The sequence below is a fragment of the Salmo salar genome, chromosome 01 (assembly GCF_965601325.2).
Source record: "Salmo salar chromosome 01, fSalSal1, whole genome shotgun sequence".
NCBI lineage: Eukaryota > Metazoa > Chordata > Actinopteri > Salmoniformes > Salmonidae > Salmo > Salmo salar.
This window is the reverse complement of record NC_138291.1, coordinates 136,163,444-136,181,025: the sequence shown is the minus strand read 5'-3', so window position 1 is coordinate 136,181,025 and position 17,582 is coordinate 136,163,444. Positions and strand designations below refer to the sequence as shown.

Here is a 17,582-nt window from a genome sequence, read left to right as displayed (position 1 = left end):
ACAGATGGGGGATGACAGAGAAAGGAGAGAGATGTTTATTCTATAGTAAGAAGAGGAAGGACACATGGCTATTGACTATGTAGAGATGTGGGGTCCTGTTCAGAGTAATGATAAAGCATACAGTATATATCAAGTCTATCTTTATCCTTTGGTTTATATCTTTAAGTAATTGGAAACCCTGCATCCCTCTGCGTTTAAACATGCCAAATGCAATCAGCACATTTTCCTGCCGAGAGAATGCAGACTGAGTAGGGTTTTTTATTTGTCTCTGTTTCTGTGAAATTAACTTTTGACTCACTCTCTCTTGTCATTTCTCTCTCTCTCTCTCTCTCTCTCTCTCTCTCTCTCTCTGTCTTTCTCTCTCCCACTCCCTCCCTCTGTCCCTCTCCGTCCCTCCCCATCCCTCCCTCCTCTCCCTCCGTCCTCCAGCCATGTGTGAGATACACAGTTCCATGGGGAAGACAGTGCAGATGCTATGTTCAGGGGACTGGGACCCCAAACATGTTCCTGTGGGGACAGAGTGCCTGGAGCCTCTTCTGGACGCTGCCCCCACCCACCTGCCCAGCCGCCCAGACCGCTGCTTCACAGGTCAGTCAATCTGTCACTCAAAAAATCCATCCAGTCACACTCAGACACTGTATAAGGAGCCAGACCTGGGCTCAAATAGTTTATTCTTACAAATATTTTGAGAATTTCATTGAACCTGTCTGAAGTGCAGTGTTTTCACTTTTGGGACTATTCCATTGCTTCCATTGCGCTAGCCAAGCAAGATCAATCAAGCCCATAGTTGTACTGGTTTGTCCACTGTTTTCTATTGTATTTCTGTTATTTTGACAGTTTTTTTTCCCTTATTTGTTTTTGTATGTGTTTATTGATTTCTTGTCTCTGTCTTACAGATCGTCTGTTCTACATCTACACATCTGGGACCACTGGGATGCCCAAAGCTGCCATCGTGGTTCACAGCAGGTAGGCACTAAGTAGCTCCTCTACTTACTCACTCTCTCACTCTCTCACTCACTCTCTTTCTTGTCTTTCTCTACACTATCTCTCAGGAGCTCCTTTTCAAAGAGGAGTGTTTGTAGAGGGTGCTCTCGCTCTCTCGCTCTATCGATCTATCGTGACTTCAGGAAGTATTACTACTATTACGACTTATTGCACATTTTGTTGTGTTACAGCCCGAGTTAAAAAAATGTTTTAGAGATTTTTTTTCTCACCCGTCTAAACACAATACCCCATAATAACAAAGTGAAAACATGTTTTTATAGATTTTAGCACATTTATTGAAAATTAAATACAGTAATATATAATTTACATAAGTATTCACACCCCTGAGTCAATACTTTGTAGAAGCACCTTTGGCAGTGATTACAGCTGAGTCTTTCTGGGTAAGTCTAAGAGCTTTCCACACCTGGATTGTGCAACGTTTGCCTATTATTTTCAAAATTCTTCAAGCTCTGTCAAATTGGTTGTTTATCATTGCTAGACAGACATTTTCAGGTCTTGCTATAGATTTTCAAGTAGATTTAAGTCAAAACTATAACTCGCCCACTCAGGAACATTCACTGTCTTCTTGGTAAGCGCCTCCAGTGTAGATTTGTGTTTTAGGTTATTGTCCTGCTGAAAGGTGAATTAATCTGCCAGTGTCTGGTGGAAAGCAGACTGAACCAGTTTTCCTCTAGGATTTTGCCTGTGCTTAGCTCCATTCCGTTTCTTTTTTATCCTGAAAAACTCCCCAGTCCTTAATGATTACAAGCATACCCATAACATGATGCAGCCACCACTTTGCTTGAAAATGTGGAAAGTGATACACAACTATTTGTATTCAGGACAAAAAGTATTACATGCAGTATTACTTTAGTGCTTTGTTTAGGACTTTTTTAAAACATTTTTCAGGTTTCCTTCTTTTCACTCTGTCAATTAGGTTAGTATTGGGGAGTAACTACAATGTTGTTGATCCATCCTCAGTTTCCTCTTATCACAGCCATTAAACTCTGTAACTGTTTTAAAGTCACCACTGGCCTCATGATGAAATCCCTGAGCGGTTTCCTTCCTCTCTGGCAACTGAGTTAGGAAGGACGCCTGTTTCTTTGTCGTGACTGTGTGTATTGATACTCCATCCAAAGTGTAATAAATAACTTCACCATGCTCAAAGGGATATTCAATGTATGCTTTTTAAATGTGTACTCATCTGCCAATAGGAGCTCTTCTTTGCGAGTCATTGGAAAACCTCCCTAGTCTTTGTGGTTGAATCTGTGTTTGAAATTCACTGCTCGACTGAGGGACCTTACAATTATCTGTGTGGGGTACAGAGATGAGGACGTCATTCTAAAATCGTGTTAAACACAGTTATTGCACACATAGTCCATGCAACTTATTATGTGAATTGTTAAGCACATTTTAACTTCTGAACTTATTTAGTTTTGCGATAACAAAGGGGTTGAATACTTATTGACCCAAGACATTTCAGCTTTTCATTTTTAATTAATTTGTAAAACTTTCGGGAAAACATAAGTCCACTTTGACATTATGGGGTATTGTGTGTAGGCCAGTGACGACAAATCTCAATTGAATCCATTTTCAATTCAGACTGTAACACAACAAAATGAGGAAAAAGTCAAAAGGTGCAAATACTTTCTGAGGGCACAGGATCTCTCTCTTTCACTCCACCATTCCTTCCCCCTCTCTTCTAACTTTACCTCTCTCTCTCCCACCTGTGCTTGACAGGTACTACCGTATGGCAGCGTTGGTATACTACGGCTTCGGGATGACGTCTGATGACGTGATGTACGATTGCCTTCCACTCTACCACTCTGCAGGTAACAGTGCTGCAAGTGTGTGTGTGTGGCTGCGGGTGTGGTGTGGTGTGTGTGTCTGCACATGCCTGTGTGTGTCTGTGTACGTACATGCGTAGGTGCGAGTGTGTGCTTGAGAGGGTGAAGCTAAATTTGTGTGTGTGTGTGCGTGCGTGTCAGTCACAGCCGCGGAAAGTAGGGGTGCTGAGGTTGCTGCAGCACCGCCTGAAAAATCAGACTAAAAACAAATACTCAGAACTCTTTTTTTTTTTATGAATAGCGCAGGCAAAATAAAAAAAAATTCAACATCGCCCACCCCGCAAACTACTTTCCGTGGCTATGGTGTCAGTGTGTATGTGTGTTACCTCTGAAACGCTGAACGTATACGTATGTTGCCCAGGTAACATAGTCGGAGTGGGGCAGTGCCTGATCCATGGCATGACAGTGGTTATCAAGAAGAAGTTCTCTGCCTCCCGGTTCTGGGATGACTGTGCCAAGTACAACTGCACGGTGAGCCACACACACACACTCCGCATGGTGAGCTATCTAACTCAGTAGCCGAATGAGTACAGAGTAGCTCAGAGACTGGAGGATAAATCTGTACAGAAAAGGTAAGTGGGGATCAGTTGAGACTGAGAGGAGATACTATACATGTTTTGGGTTAGTTTGGGTTAGAAGGTAGTGTTAGTTTATTGTTCCACTGGGCTGATGTTTATCTACAGAAAAGCTCAACAATAGCTCTGGGAGATTTGGTTTTAGGATTAGGGGTCTGGGAGAAATCTGTTCAGGATGTCTAAGTAGTGAAATCTGCAGTAATGTTTTGGGTAAGGGCTCTGCAAAGGGTTGTAGACAGCATTATAAAAGCGGGTTGTTGTCTATTTTTCTACAGAAGTACCCAAAGATACACTACCGTTCAAAAGTTCGGGGTCACATAGAAATGCCCTTGCTTTGGAAAGAAAAGCAATCTTTTTGTCCATTAAAATAACATCAAATTGATCAGAAATACAGTAGACATTGTTATTGTTGTAAATGACTATAGTAGCTGGAAACTGCATAATTCTTATGGAATATCTACATAGGCCCATCATACAGAGGCCCATTATCAGCAACCATCACTCCTGTGTTCCAATGTTGTTAGCTAATCCAAGTTTATAATTTTAAAAGGCTAATTGATCATTAGAAAACCCTTTTGCACAGCTGAAAACTGGTGTGCTGATTAAAGACTAGTTGAGTATCTGGAGCATCAGCATTTGTGGGTTTGATTACAGGCTCAAAATTGCCAGTTTCTTCTGAAACTCATCAGTCTATTCTTGTTCTGAGAAATGAAGGCTATTCCATGCTCGAAATTGCCAAGAAACTGAATATCACATACATCGTTGTGTACTGCTCCCTTCACAGAAGGCTTTTTCTTTGCAACTCTGCCTGGGAGACCAGCATCCCGGAGTTGCCTCTTCACTGTTGCCGTTGAGACTGGTGTTTTGCGGGTACTATTTAATGAAGCTGCCAGTTGAGGTCTTGTGAGGTGTCTGTTTCTCAAACTAGACACATTTACATTTACGTCATTTAGCAGACGCTCTTATCCAGAGTGACTTACAAATTGGTGCATTCACCTTATGATATCCAGTGGAACAACCACTTTACAATAGTACATCTATATCTTTTGGGGGGGGGGGGGGGGGTAGGGGGGGGTTAGAAGGATTACTTAATCCTATCCCAGGTATTCCTTAAAGAGGTGGGGTTTCAGGTGTCTCCGGAAGGTGGTGATTGACTCCGCGTTCCTGGCGTCGTGAGGGAGCTTGTTCCACCATTGGGGTGCCAGAGCAGCGAACAGTTTTGACTGGGCTGAGCGGGAACTGTGCTTCCGCAGAGGTAGGGAAGCGAGCAGGCCAGAGGTGGATGAACGCAGTGCCCTTCTTTGGGTGTAGGGACTGATCAGAGCCTGAAGTGGTGCCGTTCCCCTCACAGCTCCGTAGGCAAGCACCATGGTCTTGTAGCAGATGTGAGCTTCAACTGGAAGCCAGTGGAGTGTGCGGAGGAGCGGGGTGACGTGAGAGAACTTGGGAAGGTTGAACACCAGACGGGCTGCGGCGTTCTGGATGAGTTGTAGGGGTTTGATGGCACAGGCAGGGAGCCCCGCCAACAGCGAGTTGCAGTAATCCAGACGGGAGATGACAAGTGCCTGGATTAGGACCTGCGCCGCTTCCTGTGTGAGGCAGGGTCGTACTCTGCGAATGTTGTAGAGCATGAACCTACAGGATCGGTCACCGCCTTGATGTTAGCGGAGAACGACAGGGTGTTGTCCAGTGTCACGCCAAGGCTCTTAGCACTCTGGGAGGAGGACACAATGGAGTTGTCAACCGTGATGGCGAGATCATGGAACGGGCAGTCCTTCCCCGGGAGGAAGAGCAGCTCCATCTTGCCGAGGTTCAGCTTGAGGTGGTGATCCGTCATCCACACTGATATGTCTGCCAGACATGCAGAGATGCGATTCGCCACCTGGTTATCAGAAGGGGGAAAGGAGAAGATTAATTGTGTGTCGTCTGCGTAGCAATGATAGGAGAGACCATGTGAGGATATGACAGAGCCAAGTGACTTGGTGTATAGCGAGAATAGGAGAGGGCCTAGAACTGAGCCCTGGGGGACACCAGTGGTGAGAGCACGTGGTGCGGAGACGGATTCTCGCCATGCCACCTGGTAGGAGCGACCTGTCAGGTAGGACGCAATCCAAGAGTGAGCCGCGCCGGAGATGCCCAACTCGGAGAGGGTGGAGAGGAGGATCTGATGGTTCACAGTATCAAAGGCAGCAGATAGGTCTAGAAGGATGAGAGCAGAGGGGAGAGACTTAGCTTTAGCAGTGCGGAGAGCCTCCGTGACACAGAGAAGAGCAGTCTCAGTTGAATGACCAGTCTTGAAACCTGACTGATTTAGATCAAGAAGGTAATTCTGAGAAAGATAGCAAGAGAGCTGGCCAAGGACGGCACGCTCAAGAGTTTTGGAGAGGAAAGAAAGAAGGGATACTGGTCTGTAGTTGTTGACATTGGAGGGATCGAGTGTAGGTTTTTTGAGAAGGGGTGCAACTCTCGCTCTCTTGAAGACGGAAGGGACGTAGCCAGCGGTCAAGGATGAGTTGATGAGCGAGGTGAGGTAAGGGAGAAGGTCTCCGGAAATGGTCTGGAGAAGAGAGGAGGGGATAGGGTCAAGCGGGCAGGTTGTTGGGCGGCCGGCCGTCACAAGTCGCAAGATTTCATCTGGAGAGAGAGGGGAGAAAGAGGTCAAAGCATAGGGTAGGGCAATGTGAGCAGGACCAGCGGTGTCGTTTGACTTAACAAACGAGGATCGAATGTCGTCAACCTTCTTTTCAAAATGGTTGACAAAGGCGTCCGCAGAGAGGGAGGAGGGGGGAGGATGATTCAGGAGGGAGGAGAAGGTGGCAAAGAGCTTCCTAGGGTTAGAGGCAGATGCTTGGAATTTAGAGTGGTAGAAAGTGGCTTTAGCAGCAGAAACAGAGGAAGAAAATGTGGAGAGGAGGGAGTGAAAAGATGCCAGGTCCGCAGGGAGGCTAGTTTTCCTCCATTTCCGCTCGGCTGCCCGGAGCCCTGTTCTGTGAGCTCGCAATGAGTCGTCGAGCCACGGAGCAGGAGGGGAGGACCGAGCCGGCCGAGAGAGTAGCAGGAGAGAGAGAGCGAAGGTTGCGACGGCGCAATACCATCTGAGTTGGGGCAGAGTGAGTAGTGTTGGAGGAGAGCGAGAGGGAAAAGGATACAAGGTAGTGGTCGGAGACTTGGAGGGGAGTTGCAGTGAGATTGGTAGAAGAACAGCATCTAGTAAAGATGAGGTCAAGCGCATTGCCTGCCTTGTGAGTAGGGGGGGACGGTGAGAGGGTGAGGCCAAAAGAGGAGAGGAGTGGAAAGAAGGAGGCAGAGAGAAATTAGTCAAAGGTAGACGTAGGGAGGTTAAAGTCACCCAGAATTGTGAGGGGTGAGCCATCCTCAGGAAAGGAACTTATCAAGGCGTCAAGCTCATTGATGAACTCTCCAAGGGAACCTGGAGGGCGATAAATGATAAGGATGTTAAGCTTGAATGGGCTAGTGATTGTGACTGCATGGAATTCAAAGGAGGAGATAGACAGATGGGTCAGGGGAGAAGGAGAGTATGTCCACTTGGGAGAGATGAGGATCCCAGTGCCACCACCCTGCTGACCAGAAGCTCTTGGGGTGTGCGAGAACACGTGGGCAGACGAGGAGAGAGCAGTAGGAGTAGCAGTGTTATCTGTGGTAATCCATGTTTCGGTCAGCGCCAAGAAGTCGAGGGACTGGAGGGTAGCATAGGCTGAGATGAACTTTGCCTTGTTGGCCGCAGACCGGCAGTTCCAGAGGCTGCCGGAGACCTGGAACTCCACGTGGGTCATGCGCGCTGGGACCACCAGGTTAGAGTGGCAGCGGCCATGCGGTGTGAAGCGTTTGTGTGGCCTGTGCAGAGAGGAGAGAACAAGGATAGACAGACACATAGTTGACAGGCTACAGGAGAGGCTACGCTAATGCAAAGGAGATTGGAAAGAAAATGAACTAAACAACTGGAGAAGCGAGAGAGCAGGGCCTCCCTCACTAACCATTCGCTGAAACACTCAAATATAACTATTCCAACTTCCACTTAGAAATTATAATTGATGTAAACTACAGTGGTTCAATGTTTCCAGGAATAGGCTCAAACTTAGTACACTAATGTACTTGTCCCCTTGCTCAGTTGTGCACCGGGGCCTCCCATTCCTCTTTCTATTCTGGTTAGAGCCAGTTTGCGCTGTTAGCTAACACAACGTGCCATTGGAACACAGGAGTGATGGTTGCTGATAATGGGCCTCTGTACGCCTATGTAGATATTCCATAAAAAGTCTGTCGTTTCCAGCTACAATAGTCATTTACAACATGAACAATGTCTACACTGTATTTCTGATCAATTTTATGTTCTTTTAAGAGACAAAAGAGTTGCTTTTCTTTCAAAAACCAGGACATTTCTAAGTGACCCCAAACTTTTGAACGGTAGAGTAGCTCAAGAAGATTTGTGGAATAATAAAGGAAGGGTGTTAAGAGTGGTATGTGGCCAGGTGTTGTAGTTCCTCACTCATACCCCCTCGTCTCGCTGTGCTGGTGATTGATTGATGGATTGACTGACTTATTGACTCTGTTCCCCAGATTGTCCAGTACATCGGGGAGATCTGCCGGTACCTGTTGAACCAGCCAGTAAAGGACATAGAGCGGCAACACCGGGTCCGCATGGCGCTGGGTAACGGCCTGCGCCAGTCCATCTGGGAGGAGTTTACCTCTCGCTTCAACGTGCCACAGATAGCTGAGTTCTATGGAGCCACAGAGTGCAACTGCAGCCTAGGCAACTTCGGCAACATGGTGAGGCGTTAGGCGGACATTTTGGTTGTAGCAAAACCTATATCTCAAATGACATGGTGTAGCTTGACCTTTTGGCTCTCACAGGGCATGTTGTCTTTACTGTAGTATCTAGTCCATGGGGATCAACATCCACTTTGTAACGCTGCCTGGTCTTAATTATGTTGTCACAGGGCTCAAAGAACTCACCAGTCTTGTAGTTTATTATATGATATTTAATCGTCAGGTGTAAAAGTCGTGTATTAGTTGTCACTCTTTATTGAATTTGGACTGCATGCTGTGTATCTCCATTCTCCCATTAATTTGCCTCGTCTGACCTATGTAGCTATTTGCAGTAAGGTTAACAGAGTTTCAGTGCACTGTTTTTCTGTAACAGTAGTTGAGTTGGGTTGACCAGTAGTTGTTTGCGGTAATGTTGCCTCTATTGTCAGACGGTAGTGTAGCGGGTTGAACAGCCAGATCCTCCCCTTCGTCTACCGCACAACCCTGTAGTATACCCACTAGTTGTTAGTTGGGTTGATGTTACAGTTTGGTAATGTTGTAGTAATGTTATCTATCCACCAGACGGGAGCGTGCGGATTCAACAGCCAGATCCTCCCCTTCATCTACCCCATCAGACTGGTGAAGGTGGACGAAGAGACTATGGAGCTCATTAGAGGGCCCGATGGAGTCTGCATCCCATGCAAGCCTGGTATGTCACCGCCCTATACCCATTCTATACATATTTATACCTGTTTTACAGTGGTTGAATATTTAGTTTTGCCCACCTAAAGTCACATTTTAGTTCACCAATGTATATTAGGAGAAGCAAAACCCAAAGCAAACTGGTGGAATGGACAACCGCACACTGTGTTTACTTGGGTAAGTAAACTAAGTAAACATTTGTTAACAAAAGCAGCAAGGTTGCACAAAAGGTCGATGTGACTAAAATGTTGTATTTGTTATGTTTGCAGTAGTTGAGTTGGCCAGGCCTGTTGCTTTATGTAATAGACTCTCTGTCTCTCTCTCTCTCTGTCTAGGTGAGCCCGGCCAGTTGGTGGGTAGGATAATTCAGAATGATCCCCTGAGAAGGTTTGATGGCTACGTGAACGAAGGCGCCACCACCAAGAAGATCGCTAACAACGTCTTCAAGAAGGGAGATAGTGCCTATCTGTCAGGTAAAAGGCTACTAAACTTTATCATAGATCCCCCTGTCTCTATCTATCAATCAATCTCTTGCTCTCTCTCTCTCTCTCTGTCCCCTTTTCTCCCTCTTTCTCACTTTCCCCTTTTTTTACCTACATCTCTCTCCCACTCGCTCGCTCTCTTTTATTTCTCTCTCTCTCTCTCTCTCTCTCTCTCTCTCTCTCTCTCTCTCTCTCTCTCTCTCCTCTCTCTCTCTCTCTCTCTCTCACACTCACACTCACACTCACATACACACACATTCTGGTGTTGAGGCATCATGGACCAGTATGGTTACTTGTACTTTACAAACGCACGCACGCATGCACACACACACACACACACACACACACACATTCTTATGCTTATTACCCCTGTCTCCCTCCAGGCGATGTCCTCATCATGGACCAGTATGGTTACATGTACTTTAAGGACCGTACTGGGGACACGTTCCGCTGGAAGGGAGAGAACGTGTCGACCACGGAAGTGGAGGGGACCTTGAGTCGTCTATTGGACATGAAGGACGTGGTGGTCTATGGAGTCGAGGTCCCAGGTACAGTAACACAGATCTTATATATATATACTGAACAAAAATATAAACACAACATGCAACAATTTGTAAGATTTTGCTGAGCTACAGGTCATATAAGGAAATCAGTCAATTGAAATAAATTCATTAGGCCCTAATCTATGGATTTCACATGACTGGGCAGCGGCACAGCCATGGGTTGGGCCTGGGAGGGCATAGGACCACACACTTGGGAGTCAGACCCACCCACTGTAGAGCCAGGCCCAGCCAATCAGAATGAGTTGTTCCCCACAAAAGGGCTTTATTACAGACACAAATACTCCTCAGCACCCACCCTCCCCCCTCTGACGATCCTGCAGATGAAGAAGCCGGATGTTGAGGTTCTGGGCTAGCGTGGTTACACGTGCTCTACGGTTGTTAGGCTGGTTGGACCTACTGCCAAATTCTGTAAAATGACGTTGGAGTCAGCTTATGGTAGAGAAATTAACATTACATTATCTGGAAACGGCTGTGGTGGACATTCCTGCAGTCAGCATGCCAATTGCACTCTCCGTCAAATCTTGAAACGTCTGTGGCATTGTGTTGTGTTACAAAACGGCACATTTTAGAGTGGCCTTTTATTATACACAGGTGCACCTGTGTAATGATCACGCTGTTTAACCAGCTTCTTGATATGCCACACCTGTCAGGTCGATGGATTATCTTGACAAAGGAGAAATGCTCACTAACAGGGATGTAAACAAATTTGTGAGAGAAATTAGCTTTTTGTGTTTATGGAACATTTCTGGGATCTTTTATTTCAGCTCACGAAACATGAGACCAGCACTTTACATGTTGCGTTTCTATTTTTGTTCAGTATTGTTAGGTTCTAAATTAACCTATTAAAACTCACGGATGCTTAATAAAGCTCAAACCAAGTTTATTCACACATTGGGTCGATACAGCTGCATAAGACAAAATACATATTCACACAAGCGCTGATATTTAACCCTTTCTCCTATGCTGAGTCTCCTCCTACACATCTGAACAGCCAATGCATCTCTGTTGCTAGACAGAACCTTAGCGATATCTGTTCTTCCTCACTTCATTTGACCTGACCTCTGCCCCAAAGTGCTCACTCCTCCCAACTCACGGCTGTCATGTTGACTCGTACCAGACTGTCTTTTTTCCTCCCATATGGTCCCTTATGGCTAACAATAACATATCCGGACAAAATGTAAACGTTATACATTCCCCTCTTTCCCTCCGGTCTTCCCTGTGGCTCAGTTGGTAGAGCATGGTGTTTGCAACGCCAGCATGGTGTGTGCAACGGCAGGGTTGTGGGTTCGATTCCCACGGGGGGCCAGTACAAAAAATGTATGAATGAAATGAAATGTATGTATTTACTACTGTAAGTCGCCCTGGATAAGAGTGTCTGCTAAATGACTAAAATCTCATCTAAATCCCTCAGTGAAATGAATAAGTATATTTCATATTTTCAGAACCAAACCGTATATATACTGTGGCAGGCGGCAGGGAGAGAGGGGAATGTATAGCCTGTGGATCATTAAGCCGTGGAGTGCTTGCGGATAAAAGAGGAAGCGGGCTGCACAAACAGGGAGAGGTGTGTGTGTGTGTGCGAGCGATCTATATTACCGTTGTGACCTGGACTGTCTGATTACCCCCCACTGTGTACTGAACCGGTTTGGCTGAGGACCCGAGATTTAGGATTACCCCTGGAGAATGGAACGGATTGTGGACTCTGAACTGGTCGCTGAATTCCCCCACTTTCCCACAGTATGCAAATCTCCCTAATAAATTCCCCATTTTGTATTCTAGTTGTGCTTTGTGTACGTGTTTGGCTATTGAACTGGGTGACGTGGAAACCCCACCCCCTTGAGCCTGCTACTATATATGACCTAAGGATGCTAGACCACCCTAGGTCAACACAGCTCTTTTTTTAATCCATGTTATCAAAACCCATCAAACAACTGCATAAAACCCATACCCTCCCCCCACCTCTTCAGCATTATAGTTTCCCCACAGAAAGGTTACCCCACAGAAAGGTTAGCTACCCTGGCACTTTTTTGCTTTCTGTGGACAACCCAGCCACACAGCCAGTCGATGTTTCTTCTGTATGTGGCCAAACAAAATGTGTCAAATTAAACACTTTGCTGTTCCACGAGTGGCGTCGGACTGAGTCGTCATGTGAAATAAAGTACCGCGTTAGCTTCAAAGCTTATGTGAAACTCTCCCCAGTTCTGGTGACGGGAGAAGAGGAAGAACTACAGTGCTGTGACTGCCAATGGCGGGTCAAGGGTGTGTGCTTTGCTTTGCGCTTTCAAGGATGTTGTTAGTCACGTCTGTCTGCTTGAGTGAGTTTCGCCGACCGACCGTGTAGCCTACTGGCGGTAATGTGGTGGCGGTGAGCACTGAGCAGCAGCAGACAGGGTTTGGAATGCTTGACCCATGATGTCATCACTAAAGCATGTTTTCCTCTAAGGCAATTCCAGCTGTCTCTTGGCTGTTACAACAGCTGTGAATGACTTGATCTTTCACTAATTGTATGTACAGGTCGCCCTTTCAAAAGAGTTGTATGACCTCAGTGGTCTTTCCTGGTTAAATCAAGGTTAATTAAATGACCGTACCATAAAACAATAAAAGCTTTTGGGGTTTTTACATTGTCTCAGGAGCTGAGGGGAAGGCTGGGATGGCTGCCGTAGCAGATCCAGAGAGGTCTACAGACCTGGAAAAGTTTGGGAAGGATCTGGAGAAAGCCCTGCCGCCATACGCACGACCCGTCTTCCTACGCTTCCTCAACGAGGTCAACAAGACAGGTGGGTTCAGTCTGGAGCTGTGTCCCAATGATCTCTCCTTCCTCCCAAAGTGTGCATTTGTTCACTTTGAAATGAAATTACTGGTATAAGAAATGTGGTGGAAACTCCCACTAGCCCATGCCTCCAGCAATCCAATGCTTTTAGATTTGTGGGAAGTAGTGAACGAGTGCACACTTCGGGAGATGAGCCGTCCTCCTTTCTGCAGCATCCCCTGGTCTCTAATTCACCTCTCTACCGCACTACCATCTCTCCTCTTCACCCTCACTCTTCTCCTCCAGGCACCTATAAGTTCCAGAAGACAGAGATGCGGCGGGAGGGTTTTGACCCAAGCATGACGTCAAACAAACTGTACTTCCTTGACCCCAGCAGGGGGCGCTATGTGGAGCTGCACCAGGAGCTCTACAGCAGCATCATCTCAGGGAAGCAGAAACTGTAAATGTGAGATCTGGTCACTCTTTGCCTCCCCCCCCAGCTAATATCCCTAACCCCCCCCCCCCCACACACACACACACAGAAACACCCCTATACCTGAAGTCACTCTCCCTCCCCCCCAGAAAAACTCTAACTCCCACAACCCCCCTCTCTGCTCTCTCTAAGCCCACGCCCGTCGTTACCTCAGCAACCAGAAAGAGGCAGCTGGGTCTCATCTGGAACACATGACAAGCCAATCTGACACCATATCCCATGATACACCTAGAGCGATCTTTTCCCTTTGACCCCTGAGGCACTTCCCCCGACCCTTCACCCCCCCCACCCCAGAGCTTCACCTGACCTGGACCAAGAGGAGCGCTCGCTGGAAGGACACAACTTGTTCGCTGAGAGGGGCATGTGGCATGTCTCCAGAATGCAAAAACATAATAACTTACTCCAAATCTTTAAAAAAAGACCTAGTTAGAGGAACATGAACATGGCACAATGAAGGAACGTGAATTGAACAAAGGAAGCACTCCTATTGGTCTGTCAGTTTGTCTGTCTAATGTTGATGAGGTCACTCCATCTGAGGCCCAGCCTGCACAATGCCCAGTCAGTGACCAGTGGCTTCTGTTGTGACACAAAATGACAGATTGGTTTTAGTGGAGCGGGGTCTACCCATCCATGTTAGACATACGGTACAGCAAGCCTAGAGGCTGTATGTCATTTGAGGGAGATTCACATGTGGTTGAAACTGGGATCCGGCATTGGCAGATCAATAATCAGCCAGCCATAAGGTGATCTGAGAAGAAGCTGTCTATAATATTGAAATATGTCTGCATTACACCAAATATATTTAATTTGTAGAGTAGTCTAAACATATTTAAAAAGAAACGATGATGTTTAACATCAAGTTCCTAATAAAATGCGGATCAAAATGCTAATCATGTTATGCTATGTCCACGACTGCGCTCGGCTTTCTCCTGACCTCCCCCCACTTCCTTACGGGGTTCTCCTCCCCTTCTTCAACCAACCACCAGCCACTAGAACACATAACTCTCACAGTTTCAAACAGGATTCTGAAAGTTCGAAATCTGGTGTAGAAGATTCTGTTTCTGAATGTTCTGATTAGACGGGGAGGGTTTCTGTCAGTATTGTGCAGGTTGGGCCTAAATGCTATGGCATAGTGGATATTTTAAAGCCGGACAAAGAGAGAGCTGAATTGAAAAGCACCAACTTCTGTCTGTCTCTGTTGAGGTGTTGTTGAGGATTTAATGTGAGCAGAGTAATATTCTGGTGCTCTCTCAGACTCTGGTGCAGCAAACCAAACGATCGAAAAGAGTTGAGAGGAAAAGGTCAAGATCATTCTCGTCATCATCGTCAAGATCATTCTCGTCATCATCGTCAAGATCATTCTCGTCATCATCGTTGCTTGTTCATCTTCTTTCTTGTTTCATCTTCTTAGCAGCATGAATGATCAACACAAACAGAGCACTGTGCCTTCACTGTGAGTTTACCAACTCAGATTCACAGGCCCTGTCCCATAACACCCTACTCCTTCACCCCTTACTCCCTTCTGTCCCATAGTCTCTCCCCTCAGTCTCTTCCCTCTCTCCCTACTGTCCCGTAGCACCCTATTCCCTCAATCTCTATCCTTACTTATTCATTCAACTCTCCATCATGTTATTCCCACCCCCTCACTCCCGTAAGGCATGTCTCCCACCAAGTACCTCACACTCTCACCCCACCCAGACACTTCTGTTTTGATCCTTGCTTCTCTTATGGCTAGACATTTTCTGTCATGCTGTTATTTTCTCAGCGCACATAATGCACTACTACTGTCTCCACTCCGAGTGTCAGTGTACGCTCTGTCTCTATGTCCTCTCAAAACAAGCAAACAAATCATGAGCCAGTTTGGCAAGCCAAATATCCTGTCTGTGTGAAATCGATGGTGGAGACCGGGGGAGAATGATTCTCCTACAAAGCTGAGGATCATGGGTAGCGTAGTTTGCTATCTATCCCAGGTTCCTCCCCTTTGTCTCCTGTCTGGCGTGTCTCTGTCGTCTTACACGTGCACACCTTGGATGATGAGGAAGAGGAAGTGATGACCTTGCTCTCCAGCTCTATCCATCATTTTGTGTATTTATTATTATTGATGATCGTTTTGTTGCTCACAATGTTTAAAGAGGAAACATGTTTGAAGAAGAAAACAATTAGACCAACAATTATATTGTAAAGAGGAATATATACATTTTGGGGGTTATATATGAGAATGCTGCTTTGATGTTTTTGATCCTGGGGTGTCATAGGATAGTATGACCACAAGGTGGCGCATGACTGGGCAGCCCCAGAGGAATCTGGATGTGCATTGGGCAATAGTCTTAAGTGGTTTCCTCCCTTGTCTTCTTTCCTTCATCTGCACTGATATGAAAGGAGTGGAGACAAGTGAAAAACAGCCATAGCCATATTGCTTTCACCTAACCTGTTGTGTTGTTGTGTTAAAGGAGAGGAGACAAGGAGCGGGATCCATTTTAGACTATTGAGATGCACCTCCTGTCTGCCCCACATGTGTTTCCCACTTCCTTTTTTGGGGAATTTAAATTTACATTTTTTAAGTATGAATTATTCCTTATTTGAATGTGCATTGACTGTGTCAGAGCTATGCGTTGCGTTTGTATGTCTGTTATTTTCTGTGTGTGAAATCAAAGCTTTAATGTATCAGTATTCTGGAAGTGAGTGAATAGGCTCTGCGAGTTTGTCTGCCTGCCTGTTAGACCGTTGACCAGCACCCACGCCTATGACAGCCCCTGACCACTAGAGGGCGCCAAACTCCAGCCCTTCTATACAGTCTGCTGTGCGGAGGCCCTCTCTGTTTTCATACCTGTCCTGCATTGGTCACAATGTGACACACACACACAGATGAAAGTCGAAGGAGAGTATGGAAATATCAGAGTGCATTGTTTGGATAGCTACGGTACAACCGCTTAAGATACAGGTTTAGTCCTACATTCCACTAGAACTACATTCCATTCCAATATGTCTCTTGTCAATCTGTCCCCAGTCAATCAATCAATCAATCAATCAATCAATCAATCAAATGTATTTATAAAGCCCTTTTTACATCAGCAGATGTCACAAAGTGATGTAGAGAAACCCAGCCTAAAACCCCAAACAGCAAGCAGTCTCATCTCACAACTGTGCAGAGTTCCCTGAGTCTGGTGAGCGAGACTACTCTGTTCCCAGCAGAATAAAATATGTGGAAACTTGAGATTAGTATGAATAATGGCCACGTGCTTACTTTATAAGCCATTACATCAATACTGTTGCTTTGCACTGTAACTTTGATGCCGCTGTTTCTAAAGCCTTGTGGGCAGGCATGCACAGAGAACAGGCCTACCTAGTACCCACACATCCCAATTTCAGTGTTATCTTTAGTACTGCTGTCTTATTCCTGTGACACTGAATAGAGAGACATACTGATAACCTGATAACCTCAGAGGTTATCAGTTTACTCTGTTTGGTGATATCCAGCAACAACTTCCTAGCTCCTAGGAAGTTGTGTAGAACTTACACACTGAGGGGTAAGAGGCTAGGAGTTGTTTCTGGACAGGGCAAATGTGTCACAAACCAATGGGAGGTATTGTAATGTGTGAGGGACAGGGTTGTTGGTCAGGTCTTTAACCAGAGGGAGGCGCTGTTTCCCAGAAAAATCATCCTGGCTGCCGCCTACCATACCAGTGAACCCTCATTCCATAGGAGTAAACATTATTATTATGTCCTACTAACAAACTGTATCAAAGAATGTCTCATTTATTTATAAAATATATTGTTGAAATATCAATGCATTGCTCTTCTATAGTACTGGGATGATGGATAATGAATAAAACAGATTGATGAATGGAAACTTACTTTGTTTACCATGGTTGTATATTGTGTTGAAGTGAAGAGTCTCAAATGGTAAATAAATAATGCTCTATACCTTGCTTTTTTATGATTGGTTCATATCAGTTGTATGGTATGCTTGAGCCAATCATGAGACCCGATGATACTGACAAACAGGAAGTAGGATGTAGAACTAGAAGCCTGCATTGAATATGTTAGGTGATTTTTGGAGTCATGGGTAACTGCATAGACGGAGTGTGTCTGAAAATGGGCGTGTAAACAGAAGTGGGAGGATCAACAGAAGTGGGAGGATCAACAGAAGTGGGAGGATCAACAGAAGTGGGAGGATCAACAGAAGTGGGAGGATCAACAGAAGTGGGAGGATCAACAGAAGTGGGAGGATCAACAGAAGTGGGAGGATCAACAGAAGTGGGTATATGGAAAGTGAATCAGCTAATTGGGCAGGTTTGTTACCACTCAATACTGTTTTGCGGGGCTGATTTGGCCTCACAACGACTCGATTGTTGACAACTGTAGCATTTTAGCTAAGCCTAATCCGTTTCTTAACCTTAACCTCATTCTCCTAATCTGACAC

General features: G+C 45.7%; 1 protein-coding gene across 1 annotated transcript in view; it reads left to right on the top strand.

Moving 5' to 3' along the window:
• Positions 1–17,083, top strand: part of slc27a4 (solute carrier family 27 member 4) — a 32,238-nt gene extending 15,155 nt beyond the window's left edge. Inside the window, exons 4-13 of the mRNA XM_014125609.3 lie at positions 430–588; positions 897–966; positions 2,725–2,816; positions 3,193–3,302; positions 7,982–8,191; positions 8,753–8,879; positions 9,208–9,345; positions 9,738–9,902; positions 12,548–12,694; positions 12,973–17,083. Coding sequence (XP_013981084.1) covers positions 430–588; positions 897–966; positions 2,725–2,816; positions 3,193–3,302; positions 7,982–8,191; positions 8,753–8,879; positions 9,208–9,345; positions 9,738–9,902; positions 12,548–12,694; positions 12,973–13,130 — 1,376 coding nt within the window. The 3' untranslated portion in view covers positions 13,131–17,083. The remainder of the gene's footprint in view (positions 1–429; positions 589–896; positions 967–2,724; positions 2,817–3,192; positions 3,303–7,981; positions 8,192–8,752; positions 8,880–9,207; positions 9,346–9,737; positions 9,903–12,547; positions 12,695–12,972) is intronic.
• The last annotated feature ends 499 nt before the right edge of the window (positions 17,084–17,582 follow it).